Genomic DNA, 24,216 nt, shown 5'->3' on the forward strand with positions numbered 1-24,216 from the left:
GGGGGGGGGGGGGCAAACTTCTCAAAGCTCCAAAGGTGTGGCCATCCTGGCCACATCCCCGGGCCAGCTCCTAAAAAACATCACTCTGCTGGCAGGGAGTGGAGACTGCCCTGCCCTACCCTGCCCCTCCCCCTGGCAGCTGCTGTGTTGCTGCAGGCCACCCTCAAACAGCATTACTGACAATGGTGTGTCAACTGGAGAGTCTGAACTGCTCCACTAAGGCCACCTGAGAGGAAAAATCCCATGTCCCCAGGTAGCAAAACGTGGACATTGATGCTGCCTAGGAATGTGTTATCCCCCACCCTGAAACAGCATCAATGGCACAGACCCTTCGGAGTCGAGGGTGTGTAGCTGTGCAATCATGCAGCTTCACAGCTGCGCGGCTGCGTGAGTCTCAATGCCACTTGAAGAGGAGCTCTGTCAAAGTGCGGCTGCTGACCTCACCATCATGGCCGCTGGAGCAGTTCATCCCTCCCAAAATGGCCGCCGCTACTGCGGGAGATCGTTTGGCAGGCGCCGTTTGAGGACGGCTCCGTGGCGGCTGTTCGCACGAGTGCGCCGTCGATGCGTCACATGGGGAAAAAGAGTGGTTTAAAGCGTTTTCTGAATACGGCGTCTTCGCGCCGGTTTAGCGTTTTCGCGACGGCGCGAATGCGCACCTCCGCCGCTGCGCGTGCGAACGCTCTCGCTATGGCGGTTCTTTTTCCGTTGCCACGACGTCATATTTCGCCCGTGCGGAAACGGCCTATGTTAGCAAGTAGACTACATCATTCTCTTCTTGCCACAAGTAATACCGCTGTAAAAATACCTCTGCTAACACATTTGACTTGTCACTCAGTACTATAATAAGCAGAATCAATCTGTCCTCAATACCCATTTTGGCTAACTTGGCCCATAGTGTATCTCTAGGGACAGAGTCAAAGGCCCCCTTGATGTCCGAGAATGCTGTGTGCAGAGATCTTCTAGGTTTATTGCAAGTAGATTTGCTTTTACTGAACCCTATCTGTTCAGGGCCTAATACCCCATTCAAGGCAGTCCATTCATTCAATCTAATGAGTAGAAATTTGGCATGTAGTTTTCCAGGTATTGATAAAAGGCTGATAGTTCGCTGGTGAGGCATGATCACCTTTTTAAAAAAATAGGGACAACTGTAGCCTTTGTTCAGGCATCTGGGTTTAGACCGGTTTTATTAATCGTTGTGAAGAGGGAGGCCAAAAGTGTGGCCGACCAATCAACATTTTTTTCTAACGTCTCAGGTGGTAGTGCATCTGGGCCTGGCGCCTTGCCTGACTTAAGTTGTTCAATTAAAGTCTCTACCTGGTAGTAGCTGGGGGCCAGTCCAAAAGATTGTCATGTAGTGGTGGGTTGTGGAGCCCTCCTTTTCAGCGCTAAAGATGTTCTTGTAGTGCTGGTGCCAGGCCTCAGTCGAAATGCCAGCAGCCAAATTATTGTTGGCTCTTGAGCTGCTGGAGACGATGTTCCAGAAGGACCTGGAGTCATTAGAGTTGATCGCCTGGATGAGTCTTTCCCATTCTATGCTTTGTCCTTTAATCGCTGACTCAGCTGTTTTTTGATTGAGAAATAAACAAGAGGTAAGGAGGGGTCCTTGTCATCTCTCTGTCTTGCTTATGAGGCTCGTAACTGATGTTTTAAAAGTTGGCACTCTTGGTCAAAACCATCTGCCTGATCTCTTTTAACTTTGATTGATTGGTTGTTGGGGTTAGTGGCACATAAGCCAATAATGTTCTGTACTATCTCCTCATAGAAGAAGAAGAAGAAGAAGAGTTTGGATTGATATCCCCCCTTTCTCTCCTGCAGGAGACTCAAAGGGGCTTACAATCTCCTTGCCCTTCCCCCCTCACAACAAACACCCTGTGAGGTGGGTGGGGCTGAGAGAGCTCCGTAGAGCTGTGACTAGCCCAAGGTCACTCAGCTGGCGTGTGTGGGAGTGCACAGGCTAATCTGAATTCCCCAGAGAAGCCTCCACAGCTCAGGCGGCAGAGCTGGGAATCAAACCCGGTTCCTCCAGATTGGATACACGAGCTCTTAACCTCCTACGCCACTGCTGCTCTCTTAAGCACAACAGTGAGTCAGATGACTCAATTTGTACAATTTTTTGACGTCGTTCCCCATGTTCCTCCTTCCCCCCCTTAACTTTCTCTTCTTCAGACTCAATTGTTTACCATTTTGGTCACCCTTCTCGGGACACATTCCAATATTTTTCATGCATTGTGGTGCCCAGAACTGGTGAGGTCTGACCAATGCAGAATATAGCGGTACTGTTACTTCCCTGAGATCCAGCCCATAGTTTTCATCAAGGAAAGTATGGAAAGCTGTCAGCCTTTTGTGCATTCCCCCACATTTCAGTGGGGCTCACAGAACAGAGCCTCCCTGACTAATTGCATCCTGTTGGGGACCAGATCCTTTTGTCACCACCAAACGACAAACCCACACGATCTGCTCTCCCCCGTCTGACTCATCGCAGAGCCTGGCGACTGGCATTTCTCCCAGGGTGGAGAAGATTTTTTTCCCCAAAAACATCCTATTTCAAAGCAGACGAAAACACTATTAAGTGGCTAATTATTGGCCCAGGGTGGAGGAGGCAATTCTTTGTGACACCTGCTGAAAAACAGAGCTCCAAATCCCCCAATCAGCATTTACCATTTGGAATTGAAATAAAGCAGGACAAAGAGTTTTGCTTGGTTAAAAGCAGATCTCTGGGAAGTTGATTGAACAGGGAAGCGAGGGGGTGCTTACTAGGAGGAGCAGCAGTGGCATAGGAGGTTAAGAGCTCATGTATCTAATCTGGAAGAACCGGGTCCCAGCTCTGCCGCCTGAGCTGTGGAGACTTATCTGGGGAATTCAGATTAGCCTGGGCACTCCCACACACGCCAGCTGGGTGACCTTGGGCTAGTCACAGCTTCTCGGAGCTCTCTCAGCCCCACCTACCTCACAGGGTGTTTGTTGTGAGGGGGGAAGGGCATGGAGATTGTAAGCCCCTTTGAGTCTCCTGCAGGAGAGAAAAGGGGGATATAAATCCAAACTCCTCCTCCTCCTCCTCCTCCTCCTCCTCTTCTTCTTCTTCTTCAAACCCTGCCAGCTGCACTGGAAGCCATCCCAGCCTCTTAATTGTAGCTGTGGGGGTGGGCAGCCTGGTGTGGAAAGGGTGCACTCAGCGAGCACTCAGAGATGCTCCTCACAGGTAGATATTATTACTATGACTGCCACTCAGTTCAAGGCTCCTTAGCTCATCAGTCATATCACCCTCATCAACTCCTGCCTCTGATGAGGGATTCCCTCTTCTTTCAACACCACCACCCCCCCACACACACACCCAGGAGGGAACTTGTCTACTTTTATGATACCTTCTGCAGCAAGCATCAGCATTTATTGTGCACGCACAACGAAATTTACAGCAGCATTCCTCGATGCACACAATTCCAGACTCATACCCCATCCTCACTTCTCCCTTCCTCCACCCATCCCTACACAGCCCCAAACACATCAACAAGAAGCCGCGGAGTTCAGCATAGCCACAGCTCTAGAGTAGAAGCTGTCTCTAAGCCTCTTTGTCCTAGTTTTGATAGACCTGTATCGCCTGCCAGATGGTCACAGTTCAAAAAGAGAGTGTGCTGGATGAGACGGGTCCCTCAGAATATTTTGGGCTTTCTTTAGGCTTCGGGAATTATAGAGTTCTTCCGAGGAGGGGAGAGGGCAGCCGATAAGCCTCTGTGCAGTAGTGATCACCCTTTGGAGCGCCTTCCTATCTGCCCCTGTGCAACTGGAGAACCATACACAGATGCAGTAGGTTAAGACACTATAGCACAGCGGTAAAAGGACACCAGGAGTTTTCCATTCAGTTGTTGTTTCCTTAACAGTCTAAGATAGTACAGTCTTTGCTGGGCCTTCTTAACCACCGCGGCAGTCTGTACGCCCCACGTCAGGTCTTCTTTAATCATAACGCCCAGTACATGCAGGGACCCCCTAAAACAGGAGTGGAAGATCTTCTGGAATTACAGCTGATCTCCAGATGGCTGAAATGAGTTCCCCTGAAGAATTTGGATTTATCCACCCCCCTTTTTTTTTTCTCAACCATAAGGAGTCTCAAAGTGGCTTGAAAATTCCTTCCCTTCCTCTCCCCAAAACAGGCACCTGGTGAGGTAGATGGGACTGAGAGAGTCCAAAGAGAACTGTGATGATGATTATTGTTTAATTTATTTAATTTGATGGACCGCCCACCCCCAGAGGGCTCTTGGCAGTGTACAATATTTAAAACACGATAAAACACAATAAAATCGAAACAGTCATAATTTAACACAATATAATGACACGACCTCCGCAGCAAGAAGGTCAATAGTTATGGCTGCCCAGGAAAAAATCCACTTTTGGGAGAGGACGGACACAGTGCGTTCGTGGTCAGAGATGGTATCGGGGGGCGGGGACAACGTGGGTAGGAGGAAAGAGTGGCAATCGGCAGCGGGCTCTCCCAACGCTCTGTTTTACAGGCCCTGCGGAACTGCTCAAATTCCTGCAGGGCCCTAACAGCTGGCAGAAGAATGTTCCACCAGTTAGGGGCCAGGTAAGAAAAGGCCCGGGCCAGGGTAGAAGCTAGCCCCAGAATACAAGGGACCACCAACAGATTTGCCTCTGCAGAGCTCAGAGGATTACACAAGCCACCTGGGTCTCCATGGAAAGAGATGAGTCATAAGAACATAAGAACATAAGAACAAGCCAGCTGGATCAGACCAAAGTCCATCTAGTCCAGCTCTCTGCTACTCGCAGTGGCCCACCAGGTGCCTTTGGGAGCTCACGTGCAGGATGTGAAAGCAATGGCCTTCTGCGGCTGTTGCTCCCGATCACCTGGTCTGTTAAGGCATTTGGAATCTCAGATCAAGGAGGATCAAGATTGGTAGCCATAAATCGACTTCTCCTCCATCAATCTGTCCAAGCCCCTTTTAAAGCTATCCAGGTTAATGGCCATCACCACCTCCTGTGGCAGCATATTCCAAACACCAATCACACGTTGCGTGAAGAAGTGTTTCCTTTTATTACTTCTAATTCTTCCCCCCAGCATTTTCAGTGAATGCCCCCTGGTTCTAGTATTGTGAGAAAGAGAGAAAAATTTCTCTCTGTCAACATTTTCTACCCCATGCATAATTTTGTAGACTTCAATCATATCCCCCCACAGCCGCCTCCTCTCCAAACTAAAGAGTCCCAAACGCTGCAGCCTCTCCTCATAGGGAAGGTGCTCCAGTCCCTCAATCATCCTTGTTGCCCTTCTCTGCACTTTTTCTATCTCCTCAATATCCTTTTTGAGATGCGGCGACCAGAACTGGACACAGTACTCCAAGTGCGGTCGCACCACTGCTTTATATAAGGGCATGACAATCCTTGCAGTTTTATTATCAATTCCTTTTCTAATGATCCCCAGCATAGAGTTTGCCTTTTTCACAGCTGCCATGCATTGAGTTGACATTCCCATGGAACTATCAACTAAGACGCATAAATCCCTTTCCTGGTCTGTGACTGATAGCACTGACCCCTGTAGCGTGTATGTGAAGTTTGGATTTTTTGCCCCTATGTGCATCACTTTACATTTTGCTACATTGAACTGCATTTGCCATTTCTGAGCCCACTCACCTAATTTATCAAGTCCACCCCCCATTGCATACACTTCAATCATATCCCTCCTCAGACGTCTCCTCTCCAAACTAAAAAGTCCCAAATGCTGCAGGCTCTCCTCATAGGGACGTTCTCCAGTCCCACAATCATACTCGTTGCCCTTCTATTCATAGCAGAGGCAAATCCGAATGTGACAACATAAAAACATAAGAAAGAGCCTGCTGGATCAGACCAGAGTCCATCTAGTCCAGCACTCTGCTACTCACAGTGGCCCACCAGGTGCCTTTGGGAGCTCACATGCAGGAGGTGAAAGCAAGGGCCTTCTGCGGCTGCTGCTTCCGAGCACCTGGTCTGCTAAGGCATTTGCAATCTGAGATCAAGGAGGATCAAGATTGGTAGCCATAGATCGACTTCTTCTCCATAAATTTATCCAAGCCCCTTTTAAAGCTATCCAGGTTAGTGGCCATCACCACCTCCTGCGGCAGCATATTCCAAACACCAATCACGCTTTGCATGAAGAAATGTTTCTTTTTATTAGTACTAATTCTCCACCCACCCCCAGCATTTTCAATGCATGCCCCCTAATTTTAGTATTATGAGAAAGAGAGAAAAATTTCTCCCTGTCAACATTTTCTCTGCACTTTTTCTATCTCTCTGATATCCTTTTTGAGATGTGGCGACCAAAACTGAACACAGGACTCCAAGTGCGGTCGCACCACAGCTTTATATAAGGGCATGACAATATTTGCCGTTTTATTATCAGTTCCTTTTCTAATTATCCCCAGCATAGAGTTTGCCTTTTTCACAGCTGCCATGCATTGAGTTGACATTCCCATGGAACTATCAACTAAGACGCCCAAATCCCTTTCCTGGTCTGTGACTGATAGCACTGACCCCTGTAGCGTGTATGTGAAGTTTGGATTTTTTGCCCCTATGTGCATCACTTTACATTTTGCTACATTGAACTGCATTTGCCATTTCTTAGCCCACTCACCTAATTTATCAAGGTCTGCTTGGAGCTCTTGGCAATCCTTTGCGGTTCTCACCACCCTACATAATTTGGTATCATCTGCAAATTTACCCATCCCTAGTAGCTCTTTCTGGTAGCTTCGATGGAAAAGTCTTCATGGGCTCAAGACCTGAGGAAAGATGCTTATCAGTTGCTAAACAAGGCAGAGATTTCTTGACCATATCAGAAAGCAGGGCAGGAGGGGGAGAGGAGAGAGGCCACATCGAACCTTCAGAAGATTGTGCGGGTCTCCCTCTATCATGTTTACTTTTAATTTTACCTGGTTTCAATCTAACTATTTGTTGAATTATGGAACTCCGGAAGGATCTTTGGAATTCAACCGCAAAATTAACAAAATCGGAACAATCTCCAAACATACATGTCGGGATCAAGTTAGAATAGAATTGCCGAAGAAAACGCTTCGCTCATAATGAAAAGGAGCAGGTATTAGTTTGACCCACCTAAAGTAGAAAATAGACTAGCTCGAAGAAAGCAAGCAAGGTGTTTGCTGGCTGGGCCAGTTAATAAACCTTCCTGGATAAGGGAAAATACTTACTGCCATACAATGTGTCTCATAAATTAAATAATCAAATCCACTGTTCCTTTTCTGAGGAGGAGATTTGAATGTCCGTTCAGGCCTCAGACCCGGCTGTCTCTGTTTTTGACTTTCCCGCCCACAGATAAGCTTTTCAGTGATGTAAAGAAATGTTTCCTCCTCTTCCTCCTTGCAGGGTGGGGTGTCCTTTGAAGAGGTGGCCGTGCATTTCACCAAGGAGGAATGGGCCCTGCTGCGGCCGACCCAAAGGGTGCTGTACAAGGAAGTCATGCTGGAGAACTTTTGGAATGTGTCTTCTCTGGGTGAGGATCCTTTTCTCCTGGGCTGATCCCAACATCAGATCGCTGCCACCCTCCATGATCCTTCCTGTGATTTGGGATGCCTTTTGGGGGTTACCTTGTGAAGAAGGAGCCCCTACCTGGCAGTCCTGTTTTGGACTACCTCAGAGGACATCAGAAAAGGTTCCAGGGGAATGCTTAGTCAAGAGAAGGTGGGGTAGTCTGAGCAGGGGCTTCTCTCCAGTTGTATCTTACCTGGACTGAGAGGTGGCTGCGGAGGGAATTCTGTTGGCTTCTTTGCCCATGACTGAGTTTACAGCTGCATTTCTGCCACATACCCTCTGCCCACCAGTGCCCCCTCCCTCCCCTCCCTTGCATGCCACCCCTCCCTCCCTCCCCTTCCCTTGCATGCCACTCCTCCCCCTCCCTCTGCTAGGGTGGGTGGGCCATGTCCAGATGCCGGGGCCCCTCCCACCCCTTTGCATGCCACCCCTTCCTCCCTTCCCCTCCAAAATTTTTCTCTCCAAAATTTCATCTGCCTGACCCTGTAGACTCTGAGCAGCCCTTACTGGTAGCTTCTACGGAAAAGTGTGGCATGTGAAGGATGATTGGTTCATCCAAATGCTCGTTGGCTGGCTCGGATAAGACAATGACACTTTCCCTTTCTGTTTGATTCATTCTATTCATCCCGTTCATGTTGATTCGTAACTCTGTTGCTGTTCATGGCGATGGAGAGAAAGTTACTGAGCACTGTGTAACTTTGTGTGTATCAGTGTATTTTTGCAATATAAGATACACAAACCCGTGTGGCACATGGGCACCGGCTCAAGAAATGTATATCACCTATTAGTTACTTGTAAAGTAACTATTGTTGGCATACTTTACAAGCAACTAATAGGTAATATAAATTTCTTGAGCCGGCGCCCATGTGCCACGCGTGTTTGTGTATCTTATGTTGTTTCGTACGTAGCACATTTATTTCATATGTAGTGTATTTTTGCAACAAGAAGATAAACGCCTTCCTGTTTGTGGAACGATTCCTGCTGTGTTCGTGTGTTTCTTCGCTGGCTGGCTCCCAAAGCTGTCTAGTGGTGACAACTGTCCTTCCGCAGCGCGTATTCCTGACAGCTGGTTGAAAATGAAACCTCCTTTTTCAGTCAAAAAACAAACAGGCACGAGATGCTTTCTAGAAGTTAAAAAGGTGAATGATATTAAAGGCACTATATGCAAGATTTTTATTATTTATTAAGAACATAAGAACAAGCCAGCTGGATCAGACCAGAGTCCATCTAGTCCAGCTCTCTGCTACTCGCAGTGGCCCACTTAGGTGCTATTTGGAGACTTTCATGCAGCAGGAGGTGAAAGCAAGGGCCTTCTGCGGCTGCTGCTGCTCCCGAGCACCTGGTCTGTTAAGGCATTTGCAATCTCAGATCAAAGAGGATCAAGATTGGTAGCCATAAATCGACTTCTCCTCCATAAATCTGTCCAAGCCCCTTTGAAAGCTATCCAGGTGAGTGGCCATCACCACCTCCTGTGGCAGCATATTCCAAACACCAATCACACGTTGCGTGAAGAAGTGTTTCCTTTTATGAGTCCTAATTCTTCCCCCCAGCATTTTCAATGTATGCCCCCTGGTTCTAGTATTGTGAGAGAGAGAGAAAAATTTCTCTCTGTCTACATTTTCTACCCCATGCATAATTTTATAGACATCAATCCTATCCCCCCTCAGACGTCTCCTCTCCAAACTAAAGAGTCCCAAACGCTGCAGCCTCTCCTCATAAGGAAGGTGCTCCAGTCCCTCAATCATCCTCGTTGCCCTTCTCTGCACTTTTTCTATCTCTTCAATATCCTTTTTGAGATGTGGCGACCAGAACTGAACACAGGACTCCCAAGTGCGGTAGCGGATTCCACAGATTCCGTTTGTTCAGTTATTCAGAAGCGATTTCTTATGTCTTTAAAATTACACAGTTTTATTTTAAGCAAAAAATGTGTTTCTTATGTCTTTAAAATTACGTAAACCAACCAGGTGTTTAGAAGCTTTTCAGTTGCTCATGCAGTTCTCCTTTTCTATTCTCTTTTCTGAACGAACAACTTTACTCTCAGGTAACAAGAGGTTTTTAGCAGGATTTCTGCACTCTGCCTCGGACAATCTGAACCCACCAAGGTTTATGAGTAGGATTTTCTACTTTCAGTTGTCCCTACAGAATAAAATCCACTCCCTTCTCTGTGAAGGGCCAGAATCCTTAATGAGCCTTTCTTGCTTATTCTTCTTTAGTGGATTTCCCTCAGAGATAAAAACAGCCACCGGTGTGCTTTCTCCGTTTGACGGGGAACAGCCGCAGAACTGCTAGACCAGATGGATTATCCTTGGCTCTGTACTGTCCCCCATCCCATTCCTAATACCCTGTATTTTTGCCCCTTGTGGAGCTAATAGTAGTTGGGGTGGGGGATGTAGATGAGGAAAATGACCCGAGGGAAAGGGTTAAATGTCTCTTCCTTCAGTACCGCTTCCATAAGCACAGTGGACCCATGCAGCTGCTTTGAAATACAAAAACTAAGCAAACCGTAGGAGGGGAGGGAGGGGGAGGAGTGGCATGCAAGGGAGGGGAAGGAGGGGGAGAAATATTGTGTATTTCTGGATGGGCTATCAGATTAATCTGGGACCGAGGAATTTATTTGCACTCAGGAAAGTTATAACTTTGGTGGTGGAGCAGCAGTGGCGTAGGAGGTTAAGAGCTCATGTATATAATCTGGAGGAACCGGGTTTGATTCCCAGCTCTGCCGCCTGAGCTGTGGAGGCTTATCTGGGGAATTCAGATTAGCCTGTGCACTCCCACACACGCCAGCTGGGTGACCTTGGGCTAGTCACAGCTTCTCGGAGCTCTCTCAGCCCCACTCACCTCACAGGGTGTTTGTTGTGAGGGGGGAAGGGCAAGGAGATTGTAAGCCCCTTTGAGTCTCCTGCAGGAGAGAAAGGGGGGATATAAATCCAAACTCTTCTTCTTCTTTCCCCCCCCCCCCTGATTACAAGGTCCTCTGATTGCTAAGCCTGAACTCATATCCCAGCTTGAAGAAGAAGGAGAGGTGTTTCTTGAGATCTTTGATGAAGAGGAGGAACTGCCAGGTAGCTACCATATATCCCTCAGGATTGTATTTTGCCTGTGCTTCCTTTTCAGAGCGGGTGGATTTCTGTCAGGATTATCGTCACTGTTTGACCGTCTCTTCCTTTGAGATTGAATGAGATGTGAATGTGGAAATGGTGGCCGCAGATCTGGAACCTGTGAAAACAGCCGGCTTCCTTGTACTAAGTCAGATCACTTATTCCCTGTCCACCCTGAGTGGCCGTGGCTCTGTGGCAGGGCTGTTCTCCAGGCACCTGAAACCCCTTTCGATGGAGATGCCAGGCACTGATCCTGGGATCCTGGCGCGTGGAAAGCAGGCATTTTCCCACAGAGAAGACCGAGCAATTCCAGAGAGCGCTCACGCTAGTGCATTTCACCTTCTTCTCCCCTCGGTTCACAAAAGAGTTGTCAGTGATTCTGAGCAACCTGGCACATAGAGATTTCCCAACATGAGAGCACAGCACTATAAAACCCCACCTCTTGCAGAGGCACTCCTTGCTTTCTCAGTAACATTCAAGCCTTAGCCAGGATTCATCTCCAGTTGTCAGTATCATAAAGGCATAAAGAGGGTTTAGTAAACCTAGGAGCATTTTAGAGAAGTGAAGTTGTGAGCAGTGATGGAGTGGGTTTACTTATATGAGAAGTCCTGACTGGCCGGGGGGAGGGGTACAGAAGAATCACACTTACTGTCAGAGTAGAGAGGGGGGAACCTGTAGCCCACACACTGAGGTGTAGGATATAGCAAAGACTCTGGGGGAATATATGGACGTTGAGAGAGGCTGCAGTCTGGACCTTTTTGAGATTATAGGGAAAAGATGATGTTATTTCCAACATTGGTCTGAATGTAACCGAGACTCTCTATTTTCCCAATCCATTTTTGTAATTGTTTTCCATTCCGGCTTTCTTCCCAGGTTTAATGGATATAAAAAAGAAAGTGGGAGAGAGATAGAGATTGGAGCTAGAGTCTTTGGGGGATCCCTTGTTCCTTCATTATACTGAAAGGTTGGGGAGAGGATGTGACTTAAACAGCTTCTGGGGTGCTTTTTTGAGGATAGGAGGGCAGGTTATTCATGTTTCAGACAGCGGGACATTTGTGAGTCAAATACCAGAGAGAGAAAATTTCCATTGCCAGAGTCCCAGTTCAGTCATCCCTCACTGACCTGGGAAGAAGAAGCAATGAACCAATCAGAGACCTTCATCACTTCGTAACAACAAAGTCTCATGCATCTGACTATAATTTTGAGTCTGGTGTTTTAATGTACAGTTTAGGTCAGTGAAGGATCTCTCTGCCAGTAACCTTCCTGATGAAATCCTATTCTCCATTCTGTGTGGTATTTCGTAGGACCAGATTGCCCTCCAGGAGTCTGGAAATGGTTTTCAGACACCTGGCCTTTGAATTCTTTCATTCTGTAAAGCAGTTAATATAGTCTGGTCTATAACACTCAAACTATGTTCTTTTTCATAGCGTTCATGCTGCAATTCTTTTCTTTTTCCACAGGGGAAGCGTGTGATCCAGCATATGAAATGAAGCAGCACTGTGTGAATGAAAAAGGAGAGACATATTCAGATGGAAAAGACAGCACTGAATATTTACGTGCTCTGAAAAATAAAGACGGAAAAGAGCCAACTAAAGAGAGGTGTAATTCTGGTCCTTTCCAGGAGGGCGATTTGTATAAAGCAGCAGCAGTTAATAAAATTAATGAAAAATACGATAGAAGTGAGGACGCTGCAATTGGGGAAGGGCATTTTGAAAAATCAGATAAAAGAATTCACACACGGGAGACCAACGATAAATGCTTGGATGGTGGAAACAGCTTCAACAACTGTGGAAGCCTTGTTTCCCCTCAAAATCTTAAAGATCAGAAACCGTATAAATGCCTGGAGTGTGGAAAAACCTTCAGTCACAGCACAAGACTTACTTCCCATGAACGAATTCACACAGGGCAGAAACCATATGAATGTCTGGAGTGTGGAAAAGCCTTCCGTCACAGCACAAATCTTACTTTACATCAGCGAATTCACACAGGGGAGAAACCATATAAGTGCCTGGAATGTGGAAACAGCTTCAGTCAAAGCACAAGTCTTACTTCACATCAGAGAATTCACACAGGGGAGAAACCATATAAATGCCTGGAGTGTGGAAAAGACTTCAGTAACAGTGGAAGCCTTACTTTCCATCAAAGAGTTCATACAGGGCAGAAACCATATGAATGTCTGGAGTGTGGAAAAGCCTTCAGTCAGAAAGTACATCTTACTTCCCATCAGCGAATTCACACAGGAGAGAAACCATATAAATGCCCGGTGTGTGGAAAATGCTTCAGTGACAGTGGAACACTTACTCACCATCAGAGAGTTCACACAGGAGAGAAACCATACAAATGCCAGGAGTGTGGAAAAGCCTTCAGTCAGAGAGTACATCTTACTACCCATCAAATCATTCACTCGGGGGAGAAACCATATAAATGCCTGGAGTGTGGAAAAGCTTTCAGTCACAGCATAAGCCTTACTGCACATCACAGCGTTCACACAGGGGAGAAACCATACAAATGCCAGGAGTGTGGAAAAGGCTTCAGTCACAGAGTATATCTTACTTCCCATCAAAGAGTTCATGCAGGGCAGAAACCTTATAATTGCCTGGAGTGTGGAAAAAACTTCCGTGAGAGTGGAAAACTTATTTCTCATCAAAGAATTCATACAGGGGAGAAACCATATAAATGCCTGGAGTGTGGAAAAGACTTCAGTCAGAAATCAAATCTTACTTCCCATCAAATAATTCACACGGGAGAGAAACCATATGAATGCCTGGAGTGTGGAAAAGTCTTCAGTCGGAGCACAAGTCTTACTGCACATCAGAGAATTCACACAGGGGAGAAACCGTATAAATGCCTGGTGTGTGGAAAAAGCTTCAGTCAAAGCACAAGTCTTACTTCACATCAGAGAATTCACACAGGGGAGAAACCATACAAATGCCAGGAATGTGGAAAAAGCTTCAGTGAGAGTGGAAAACTTACTTCCCATCGAAGAATTCATACAGGGCAGAAACCATATAAATGCCTAGAGTGTGGGAAAGACTTCAGTTGGAGAGAAAATCTTAATTCCCATGAAAGAATTCACACTGGGGAGAAACCATATGAATGCCAAGAGTGTGGAAAAGCCTTCAGTCAGAGCACAAGTCTTATTTCCCATCAAAGAGTTCACACAGGGGAGAAACCGTACAAATGCCTGGAGTGTGGAAAAGCCTTCAGTCACAGCTTAAGTCTTATTGCACATCAGACAGTTCACACAAAGGAGAAACCATATAAATGCCAGGAGTGTGGAAAAGGCTTCAGTCAGAAAGCACATCTTACTTCCCATCAAAGAATTCACACAGCAGAGAAACCATATAAATGCTTGGTGTGCAGAAAAGCCTTCAATCAAAAAGCAGGTCTTACTGCACATCAGAGAATTCACACTGGAGAGAGACCGTATAAATGCCTGGAGTGTGGAAAAAGCTTTAGTCAAAGCTCAAGTCTTACTAAACATCAGAGAATTCACACAGGGGAGAAACCATATAAATGCCTGGTGTGTGGAAAAGACTTCAGTCAGAGCACAGGTCTTACTGCACATCAGAGAATTCACACAGGGGAGAAACCGTATAAATGCCTGGAGTGTGGAAAAGACTTCAGTCAGAGCACAGGTCTTACTGCACATCAGAGAATTCACACAGGGGAGAAACCATATAAATGCCAGGAGTGTGGAAAAGGCTTCAGTCAGAGTGGAAACCTTACTTCCCATCAAAGAGTTCATACAGGACAGTAATCGTATAAATACCTGGAGTGTGGAAAAAACTTCAGTCAGAATGTAAATCTTACTTTCCATCAAAGAATTCACACAGGAGAGAAACCATATTAATGCTTGGTGTGTAGAAATCAGTCAATGAAGCAGTCAAGTCTTACTTCACATCATAGAATTCACACAGGTGAGAAATCATATAAGTGCGTGGAATGTGGAAAATGCTTCAATCAAAGCACAAGTCCTACCTCACATCAGCGAATTCACACAGGGGAGAAACCATATAAATGCCTGGAGTGTGGAAAAGACTTCAGTCAAAGTGGAAACCTTACTTCCCACCGAAGATTTCATATAGGGCAGTAATCGTATAAATACCTGGAGTGTGGAAGAAACTTCAGTCAGAGTGTAAATCTTACTTTCCGTCAAAGAATTCACACAGGAGAGAAACCATATAAATGCTTGGTGTGTAGAAAAGGAAAAAGCTTCAGTGAGAGTAGAAAACTTATTTGTCATTGAAGATTTCACACAGGGGAGAAACCATATAAATGCCTGGAGTATGGAAAATGCTTTGGTTGGAGAAGAACTCTTACTTCCCATCAACAAATTCACACAGGGGAGAAACAATACAGATGCCTGGATTGTGGAATGTGACAAGCCAGGCCCTTGTCTCCAATAGATGTTGTCTGGTTTCAAGGCACAGAGCAGCGTAAGACACAGAGCTGGATAGGACATACCCATGAGCCTATACAGGAACCGTGATTATCCCTGCTCAACTGAGTTAGACCAGGAGCCTATCCAAAGTGGACTCCATATAAAAGCTGCTTGGATACCTTGGCATTAAACACTTTAATCAGCACAGGTACATATTGTTTGCCCTTATTATTAAAAAAAAGCATAATAGCTGCAGTGCTGGCCATACAGTTCGTGATCGTGAGGTCTCGGTGGCTAACCCAGCCTGCTCTATAATTAAGGTACAGACCCATATATTTGAAACATTTGACCTGTTCCAGCTGATGGTCTTCTAATAAGCCATCCATCGAGATGGCTTCCAAGATCTTGAGAACACTACGATCTTAGACTTGTTGGAAATGTAGTGTTAAGCCATTGTTAAGGCAATATTCTTTACTGGCCACTAATAATCGCTTCAAACCAATTTTGGTAAGCGATAAAAGGACTGCATCATCAGCATATAATAGAGGGATTTGAAGACCAGCTAGGCTTGGGCAGTGTGAATTAACTGATTTAAGTCCTGGCGCTAAGTTGTTTAGATATATATTGTCGAAGGCTTTCATGGCTGGAATCACTTGGGTGCTGTGTGGTTTCCGGGCTGTATGGCCGTGTTCTAGCAGCATTCTCTCCTGATGTTTCGCCTGCATCTGTGGCTGGCATCTTCAGAGGATCTGATGTTGGGAAAGCAAGTGGAGTATATATATCTGTTGGAGTGTCCAAGGTGAGTGAAGAAACATTGTCTGTGAGTAACAAAGAAGGCAACCAGGTCAATAGTTAGGGGCTTGGGCAGATTTATGGAGGAGAAGTCGATCTATGGCTACCAATCTTGATCCTCTTTGATCTGAGATTGCAAATGCCTTAACAGTCCAGGTGCTCGGGAGCAACAGCTGGAGAAGGCCATTGCTTTCACATCCTGCAGGTGAGCTCCCAAAGGCACCTGGTGGGCCACTGCGAGTAGCAGAGAGCTGGACTAGATGGACTCTGGACTGATCCAGCTGGCTTGTTCTTATGTTCTTATATTCTAGACCTGATAGAGAGTGTTATGTTCGATTAGGGAAAATCAGACGTTATTAAAATGTGCTACTTGGTGCATCAAGATTGTTATCATGATTTTCCCCCCCTAACATTAATGTTTTATTTCGACTAGCTTTTAACATCCAGATTTTAGCAACCTCATTTTAGGTTTTATAGGAGTATTTTAGTGACTTTTAAATGGTATGATCTTTTACTGAACGTTATTATATTCAGTTGTATCGTTCTTAGTTTTATTGCTATTGTTGTTATTGTATTGTATTATTGCATTTTGTAAGCCACCTTGAATATGGCTATAGAAAGACGGGGTAAAAGAAAGACTTTTAATAAAGGAATAGTAGTCTAAAAAATGGGGGTAAGTGTAACGAATGGAAAGATATCTGTCAAGAAAAGTTTCATTTGATTCTCATGCATTTGAATACAAAAGATCCCAAGTTCAAGTTGAAAAGGACCAGGTAGGAAGTGATATAAAAGATCTTTCTCTGCCTGAGCCGCCGCCAGCTGCCGGGGACGCACCCGAACTTAACAGGTTAAGGGTCTGTCTCAGGGAAGGGCACCTTCGTGGAATATTCTGTGGGGCCAGGACCGCGTTTCTGGTCCTACACAGCTGAATTAGTTTAAGAAAAACTTAAAGTTAGAAAACACCCAAGAAACAGTTTTGAAACAGATATGTTAGAAATAAATTCCCAAATAAAAGCAAAAGACATCTGACATCAGAAACAAACAGACAGTTTTTACTTAGCAGAATATAGATAAGTTACAGAAGGTGAACTCTCCCAAGGGAGAGGCACGCCTTGGTGCTCTCAAGTGAGAGACACGCCCCCTTCCGGGTGCTCTCGAGTGAGAGACACACCCAGCATAGGAAGAACCTTAGTTTTTATAGATACAGAATACAGACGTCATACAATCATCATCCCCTTACGTTTCACGTACATGATCCATACCTCCTTCACGTGCTACAAGCATGTACTTTAAAATCTCATTGGATAGATCTGTCTCCTGGTCACAGTAAGACAGCCTCTTATTCTACATGTTACATTCCTTAGTTCATGCCCCTCTACCCATATGCAAAGGACAGCAATAAAACTGGCCTCTGTCTCCAAGAAAAACCTGTTTTCTTAGTTTTCTCCCAGAGAGAGAAATGTCCTTAAGCTATGCAGCATTAACATTCCTTAGGATCATAAAACTTCCTTTCTCTCAGCATGAAATGTTAAAACATTTAAAAGATTTATACATACACTGATTCTAAAACAATAGAATTATAGCGAAATACAAATACATGTGAATCTCTCATTATCATTTCTGTGTTCATTTAACTATATATAGAAAAAACACTTATTAATTTAACTAATCACATTGATTTAGCTATCCCCTATTGCTGGTTCTAACCCGGAAAAACAAAGTCATAAAATGCATATGTCTATTGTCACGTTGGCCTCCAGTGACAAGATCTCAAAGATGTTATCTTTGCTTGCCTGCATAGTCACCAGCAAGCTTATAACATTCCTTTTGACCTACTGCAAACATGCAGGCTTCTAGTCACTATACAGAGAAACCATTTTGATTCATCAAATCTTTGGTTCTAAACAGAATCTATATTTCTTGATTAAATACAAATTTTTATAGACATTCTGGCCCGTCCCCACAATTCCCACAGTATCATGTGTTTGCTCCCCCAAGGGTCACGAATGGCAGACCCACCATGAGACTGATTGACCCTCAAATTGGAGGATATGAGCAAGGCTGTTGAGGCATTTCGGAGGTCATCCATTTATAGGATTCACCATAAGTGGGAAGAGACTCAACAGAGCACCAAACACACAAACAGTGGCCTTCGGTGAATTGCTTTCAACGGGGGTGGTTCAGCCTTCAGTGAACGATGCTTAAGAGCTTGGGAGTCTTGCTGGATCCAGGGCTGCTGTTGGAGGAATAGATGGCCAAAAATGCTCTTTCCTCACTACCTGTAGTTAAGAAGCCAGCTCTCAATTTGCAGGTGCCAAATCTGGTCCCACCTATCCCTGCTTCAGGAACCTCCAGGCTAGATTAATGTAACATGTTCTACATGGGGCTGCCCTTGGAGACGATCTGGCCGCCCATTTGTTCTCATATGGTGTCAGTTCTCTCTGAAGTCTTGTCACAGAAGGGCTAGTCACAGTTCTCTCTGAAGTCTCTCAGCCCCTCCTAGCCATCATGTTGTGGCCTGGCCTCCTACTCAGCTAGTGTAGTTTATTTGTTTGTTTGTTTATTAGATTTTAAACCGCCCACCCCCAAAGGGCTCTGGGTGGTGTACAACAGGCCAAAAACAGCATTACACACAACGGGCCAGGAACAACATAACACACAACAAATAGATTAAGTTAAAATAAGTTACAGATTCTATAAAAATAGCAGCATTAATCTTCTATCTATATATATAAAAAGCTAACCGTGTATGTGTTGATGACAGGGTACCTCAGTAACTGCTGGGCCAATTCCTCTGAAAATTTCCAGCCACTATAGTCAGTCAGGCGAGAGTGTTTTCAGATGTTCACATACCTGAAATTTCATACCTGGCCCAGGTAAAAACGCCTTTTTCCTGGCGCTCCCTGGTGAAGGACAGGGAGGGGCCTGTGTGTAACTGTCACCCTTAGAATGTTCGTGCCCTTAGAATGTTCACTCAGATGGCCAAAGATGAGCAGTGGAAACAGCACATAGGCAGTAACTCGAGTGGAAGTGAAACACATACACACACATACACACGAGGGAGAGGGAAGGGAGGGAGAGGGAGGGGTGGCATGCAAGGGAAGAGAAGTGAGGGAGGGGAGACAGTGAGGGGTTGCATGCAAGGGAGGGGAGGCAGGGGGCCCAGCATCTTGATATGACCCACCCACCCTAGCGGAGGGGAAGGGAAGGGAGGGAGGGGGGGTGGCATGCAAAGGAAGAGAAGGGAGGGAGGGAAGAGAGTGAGGGGCCAGGCACCCTAGATTCCCTGAATACTGCAGTTACAGTTAAGAAAACCAGGCACGCATTACTCAGGAGTAAGCTCAGTACAGCAACCATGACATACTTTGAATGGCTGCGTCGCACCCATCAGAGGGTTTCCTCAGAAGAGACACCCATTGCCACCAAACTTACTCCCAGGTAAAGGATCATGACCAGCCAGCCTAGATGTGTGGGAGGGGTGCCTTTCCATTCCCCCCCCCCCCAAGGAATGCGGGCACACACATCACTGACATTGCACAGTATCAGGCTGCATGTTTGCATGAGCATGTACTGCTGGCCTCTGCAATTGATTTGCTGCTACTGTTCCTTTCCCATTTCACCACAATAAGCCACAGCAACGCGTGGCCGGGCCACGCTAGTATGTATATAAATCTATCAGTGCGTTTTTCTGCTGACAGGTAATCCCCCAAACTACTGGACCGATTGCTTTGAAATTTTCACACAACGTCGCATTTGCGTGCGGCCAGGTTTCCATACTGTTTCCACACCGCCTGTTGTGTACATGTGCCAGTTATTGTGTACATGCCACACCTGTGACAGTTGGAACCACACTTCTGTTCCGCAACAGCGCCATCTGCTGGCCGTCAAAGCAACACCCTCTGATACATGGGAACCAACCATGCCTTCCTTGAAAACCACTGCCTTATAGAGTGAAAGGGATCAGGCGGGCCATCTGCACATGGCCCACCCACCCTAGCGGAGGAAGGGGAAGGTGAGAGAGGGTCCAGGGATTTGCTGGACCAAACGCTCTGAAATTTGAACACAACGTAGCTCATGCCTCCCAGCGTGTTTTACACTAGATAATTCGCCTGCAAGGGAAGGGAGTGAAAAGGACAGGACCAGCCACCTGCACATGGCCCACCCACCCTAGCAGAGGAAGGGGAACGTTAGGGAGGGACCGGCTGGGTTGCCATGCAAGGGAACGGGAGAAAGGGAGGGGAGCGTGGGGCCCCTTGCCCCTCCCCTCCCTTGCAATCATTGTGCAACGACACATGTTCGAATCATTCGCTTCCCCTTTTCTTTCTTTTCCACTTCACCAGACTCAGCCACAGCAACGCGTGGCCGGGCCCGCTAGTATAGTACAATAAGGTACAACGGTATTTCAAAAAGTGTGGCGCCCGATCCCAAGGCCGGGAGGGGACAGCAGTGCTAAACAGATGTTATATTGGGTGTGCCAGTGATGGAATCGCACGCGACACAAGGGCATCCTGGAGGGGGAATCTGCAGCTGGCCTCACCGAAGGCCCGGTGGAACAATATCGTTTTACAGGCCCTGCGGAATTCGCCAAGCTGGCCAGAAGCCTGCTCCTTTCCGCCTCTGGGTATCACACAACAGCCCAGCAAGGAGGGGACGAGAAGGAAGTGAACCACGTGGATGCATTTTCCCTGCACGCAAGAGAGGGAAAAGAGCTTGAAAACGAAGGAAAAAGCACATTTTAGGAAACCTGGCAGAATAAATAGCAGGAAATGCAGGACCTTTTTTTGCCTGGCCTTTGAGTCTCGGCTGACCCTGGAGGAGGAGGCGACTCCCAATAATTCCATTAAACTTCCAGTGATCTGTTTAGCGGGGAGATTAATCCACTTGTGACCATCTCGAGCAGGGACGTAGGTATTTTTTATTGGGGGGGTTCGGGGCTATGCCCCCACCCATCCCTGGGGTGTAGCTACGCCTCCCCAAGCCCCGCCCCCAGCCTCAGTGCTTATAAAAGCAGCTCTCTGAGGTCAGGGATGGCAGACTCCCCTGCCCCACCTGCTCCCCCCCAGCCGGCAGCTGGCAATCCCTTCTGCCCTCCCCTCCGGGCAGAGGCATAGCTAGGGAAAATGGAGCCCGGTGCAAAATCTGAGTTTTGTACCCCTGCCCCCCCCCCCCATGGGCGGCCGCTATTATGCTGGAATCCACCCCCAACAGCATCACTTTCAATGGTGTTTCAACTAGAGAGCCCAAATTCTCCTTTTATTTGTTTGTTTGTTTGTTTGTTTGTTTGTTTGAACTTTTATACCGCCCCATCCCCGAAGGGCTCTGGGCGGTGTACAACATAATATAAATAAGAAAAATTACTAAAATCTTTAAAACAGCGACAACAGTGACAATGATAATAATAATAATAGTGGGAGGCGTCCGGCCAACCCTACTTTTAAAAATTCTCCCAGGAAGGAAAAAGGGGGGGGAAGGCTGCGAGACGTATTGAGTAGTGGCCTAGATGGAAAGGCCAGTTGGGGGGGGCAGTTGGGGGGGCACCCCCTTTGGGGGGGGGCACCCCCTTTTAAATCCACCTTAAAGGGACAATCTGGGGTCCCCAGTTAAAACAACATTGAAACTGATGATGTTTTGGGGTGGATTATCCCCCACCCTGAAACATCATCACTTTCAATGTTCAAACTGGGGATCTCACAGTCTCCCTTTCATCCATGCCAAAGGGGGAGAATTTAAAAGGAGAATCTGGAGAAATTTTGGGGGTGCCTGCTGTCAGGAGTGCAATTGTTAATCCGGCAGCACCAAACTTTCAGGGTACCTTTCAGAGACTCTCCTGATGATAGCATCCAGGTTTGGTGAAGTTTGGTTCAGGGAGTCCAATGTTATGGACCCTCCAAGGTGTAGCCCCCATCTCCTATTACCCCCTATTGGAAACAATGGGGGATGGGGCACCCCCTTTGGGAGTCCATAACTTTGGACCCCCTAAACCAAACCTCGCCAAACCTGGGTTGTAACTTCAGGAGAGTCTCCCAACAATCCCCTGAAATTTTGGTGCTGCTAGCCTAAAAAATGCGCCCCCTGCAGACCAAAAACTGAAAAAACACAAAAACACAAAAAAACCATAAACGGGGGGCGGAGCTTCGGACATGTAATGGGGGGGTTGAACCCGAGGATCCCCCCACTTTACCTACGTCCTTGTCTCGAGGCATTTCATTTGCACACATTAAACTCTGCAGCACTTTCGGGGGCAACAGCTGGCCTCTCACCTGCACAACCTCTGCAACAGGCAGGGCTAATGAGAGAGAGAGAGAGAGATGGATAGAAAGATAGTATTAACCCTCTCTGTTGCCAGAGGTTTGGTAGGTAGGTAGGTAGGTAGGTAGGTAGGTAGGTAGGTAGGTAGGTAGGTAGGTAGGTAGGTAGGTAGGTAGGTAGGTAGGTAGGTAGGTGTGGAAGAGTGGGGAAAATATTCACACAATTCACTCACACACACACACACACAGGCGTGCCTAGAAAATGAAACCGTTGTTGGTCTCCCAGGGGCCCCCCCTCCCCCAACCAAGCCCTGCGAGGGTTAAAGGGAGAGAGAGGCGCAGTCCTAGAGAAGCCGCGGCGAGAGGGGCGCCGGAGGGTGGGGGGCACTTCCTGTCCCTCCCGGAAGCAGCCTTTGATCCTTCCCTCCACCCGGGATGCTGCTTGAATGGCCGGACGGGGCAGTGGGTGAGCTGGAGGGGGCTCGGGCGGGGGGGGGGCTGCAGTGGGGAGGGGGGTCCCTGGGCCCCTTTGTGCGGAGGAGGAGCCACGAGGGCCGCCCGGAGGGCTGGAGGCGGGATCCGAACTGGGCGCCCGGAAGGGGGGTGGGCGGGGCTGGGGGGGTCGGGGGTCCCAGGGGCGCTTTTCGGGAGGAGGGAGGGGGGAGTCTTTGTCTGGGGGGGGAGGAGGGTGTTGACCAAGGACCCAGGGGGGTGGGGCGAGGGGGTGGGGTGGGGGATCAAGTGGGGAAGGCGGGCTGTGGGGCGCTGGACCCTCGAAATGAAGGAGGCCCCTCCTCCTATCCCACCAGCCCCGCCCCCTGCTCTGCCGCCCCGCCCCCCGGGCAGAGTTCAGGTTCCTGGAGGGGGGCGCAGAGCCTGCAGCTGCAATGCATTTCTGGCTTCAGCCCCCCACCCTCACACCCCCACCTGACCCCCTGGGAGTCCCAGCTTGGGTGGGGGAACCAAGGAAGGGCCAGGCAGAGTCTGGGGCTGCTGGGCGAGGAGGCACCTCTGGCTCCCCGAGCAGGAAGGGGGACGGGGCAGGGGGTCCCACGCCCTCCCCCAAGATCCAAGGCAGGAGCCAGAGGGGCAGCTGACATCTCGGCAGATTTGCCCCAGGCCTGAAGACCACCCCCCACCCACCCACCCCCGCCATGCACTTTTGGGGAACCAGAGAAGGGGCCGGAGACCCCTCTGCACAGGGAGTTTCCCCAAGAGGGGCAGCTTCTGGAAAGGGGCTTGGGTGCATTTTTTCCTCCCCTTCCCTGTGTTTGTAGTGCAAAGAAGGAACCCCCCACCCCTTTTCTTTCTCCCCCTCCCAGGCAAGAGTGAAGACAAGTACTTGATGCCTCCTCCGCCATCTCCTGCGCTTGGCGAAAGGAAGGGAGCCGCCATGCTCCCAGCTCAGGTATATTGGGGGTGGGGGGGCTACTGGTCAGACATGCACAAGAGGGCAGGGATGCCCTTGTTTCTGGTGCTGCTAGATTCCAAGACTGCCCCTGGTGAAACCCCCCCACCCCCTTCCCTTGTCTAGACTGGCAGGAGAGGAGAAGGCCCAGCAGGAACCATGAAGCAAAACTGGGCCATGAATTTTCCACGTCAGTTTCCGTGTGGAAATCTGTGGCCCCTTCCTCACAAGGCAGCTAGCCCCCTGGCAGTGAAGTCAGACAGCCCCGCTGGCTCCAGGATGCCCCCAAAGAGGGATGGGGGTGGGGGGCCAAATGTCCCCACAGGGCTCTGCTCCCCTCCTCTTTGTGCAGCTGTTCCCCTATTAATTAACTGTCTCTTAATATTAAGCTCAATGTGACCACAATTCAGGAAGGATTTAGAAGAAGAAGAAGAAGAGTTTGGATTTATATCCCCCCTTTCTCTCCTGCAGGAGACTCAAAGGGGCTTACAATCTCCTTGCCCTTCCCCCCTCACAACAAACACCCTGTGAGGTGGGTGGGGCTGAGAGAGCTCCGAGAAGCTGTGACTAGCCCAAGGTCACCCAGCTGGCGCGTGTGGGAGCGCACAGGCTAATCTGAATTCCCCAGATAAGCCTCCACAGCTCAGACAGCAGAGCTGGGAATCAAACCCGGTTCCTCCAGATTAGATACACGAGCTCTTAACCTCCTACGCCACTGCTGCTCCTTTAGAATTTAGAATCCACGCCCTGTGAGGAGAG

At 47.8% G+C, this 24,216-nt stretch overlaps 2 protein-coding genes, 1 long non-coding RNA gene and 2 pseudogenes across 3 annotated transcripts in view; all 5 read left to right on the plus strand.

Moving 5' to 3' along the window:
* The window catches only part of LOC125440166 (zinc finger protein 91-like), a 183,782-nt gene that overhangs the window by 62,195 nt on the left and 97,371 nt on the right, over nucleotides 1-24,216 (plus strand). The window contains exon 3 of the mRNA XM_048509834.1: nucleotides 12,941-12,986. Within this exon, the coding sequence (XP_048365791.1) occupies nucleotides 12,941-12,986 (46 nt within the window). The remainder of the gene's footprint in view (nucleotides 1-12,940; nucleotides 12,987-24,216) is intronic.
* Nucleotides 1-24,216, plus strand: part of LOC125440106 (zinc finger protein 420-like) — a 313,705-nt gene that overhangs the window by 13,388 nt on the left and 276,101 nt on the right.
* Nucleotides 1-24,216, plus strand: part of LOC125440371 — an 84,995-nt pseudogene that overhangs the window by 12,434 nt on the left and 48,345 nt on the right.
* LOC125440271 lies at nucleotides 14,386-15,629 on the plus strand (annotated as a pseudogene).
* Nucleotides 22,490-23,972, plus strand: LOC125440393. Its single transcript, XR_007245689.1, has 3 exons — nucleotides 22,490-22,515; nucleotides 23,372-23,457; nucleotides 23,929-23,972. It is a non-coding gene; the product is annotated as an uncharacterized LOC125440393 (long non-coding RNA).

The sequence above is a fragment of the Sphaerodactylus townsendi genome, linkage group LG01, assembly GCF_021028975.2.
Source record: "Sphaerodactylus townsendi isolate TG3544 linkage group LG01, MPM_Stown_v2.3, whole genome shotgun sequence".
NCBI classification, from domain to species: Eukaryota; Metazoa; Chordata; class Lepidosauria; order Squamata; family Sphaerodactylidae; genus Sphaerodactylus; species Sphaerodactylus townsendi.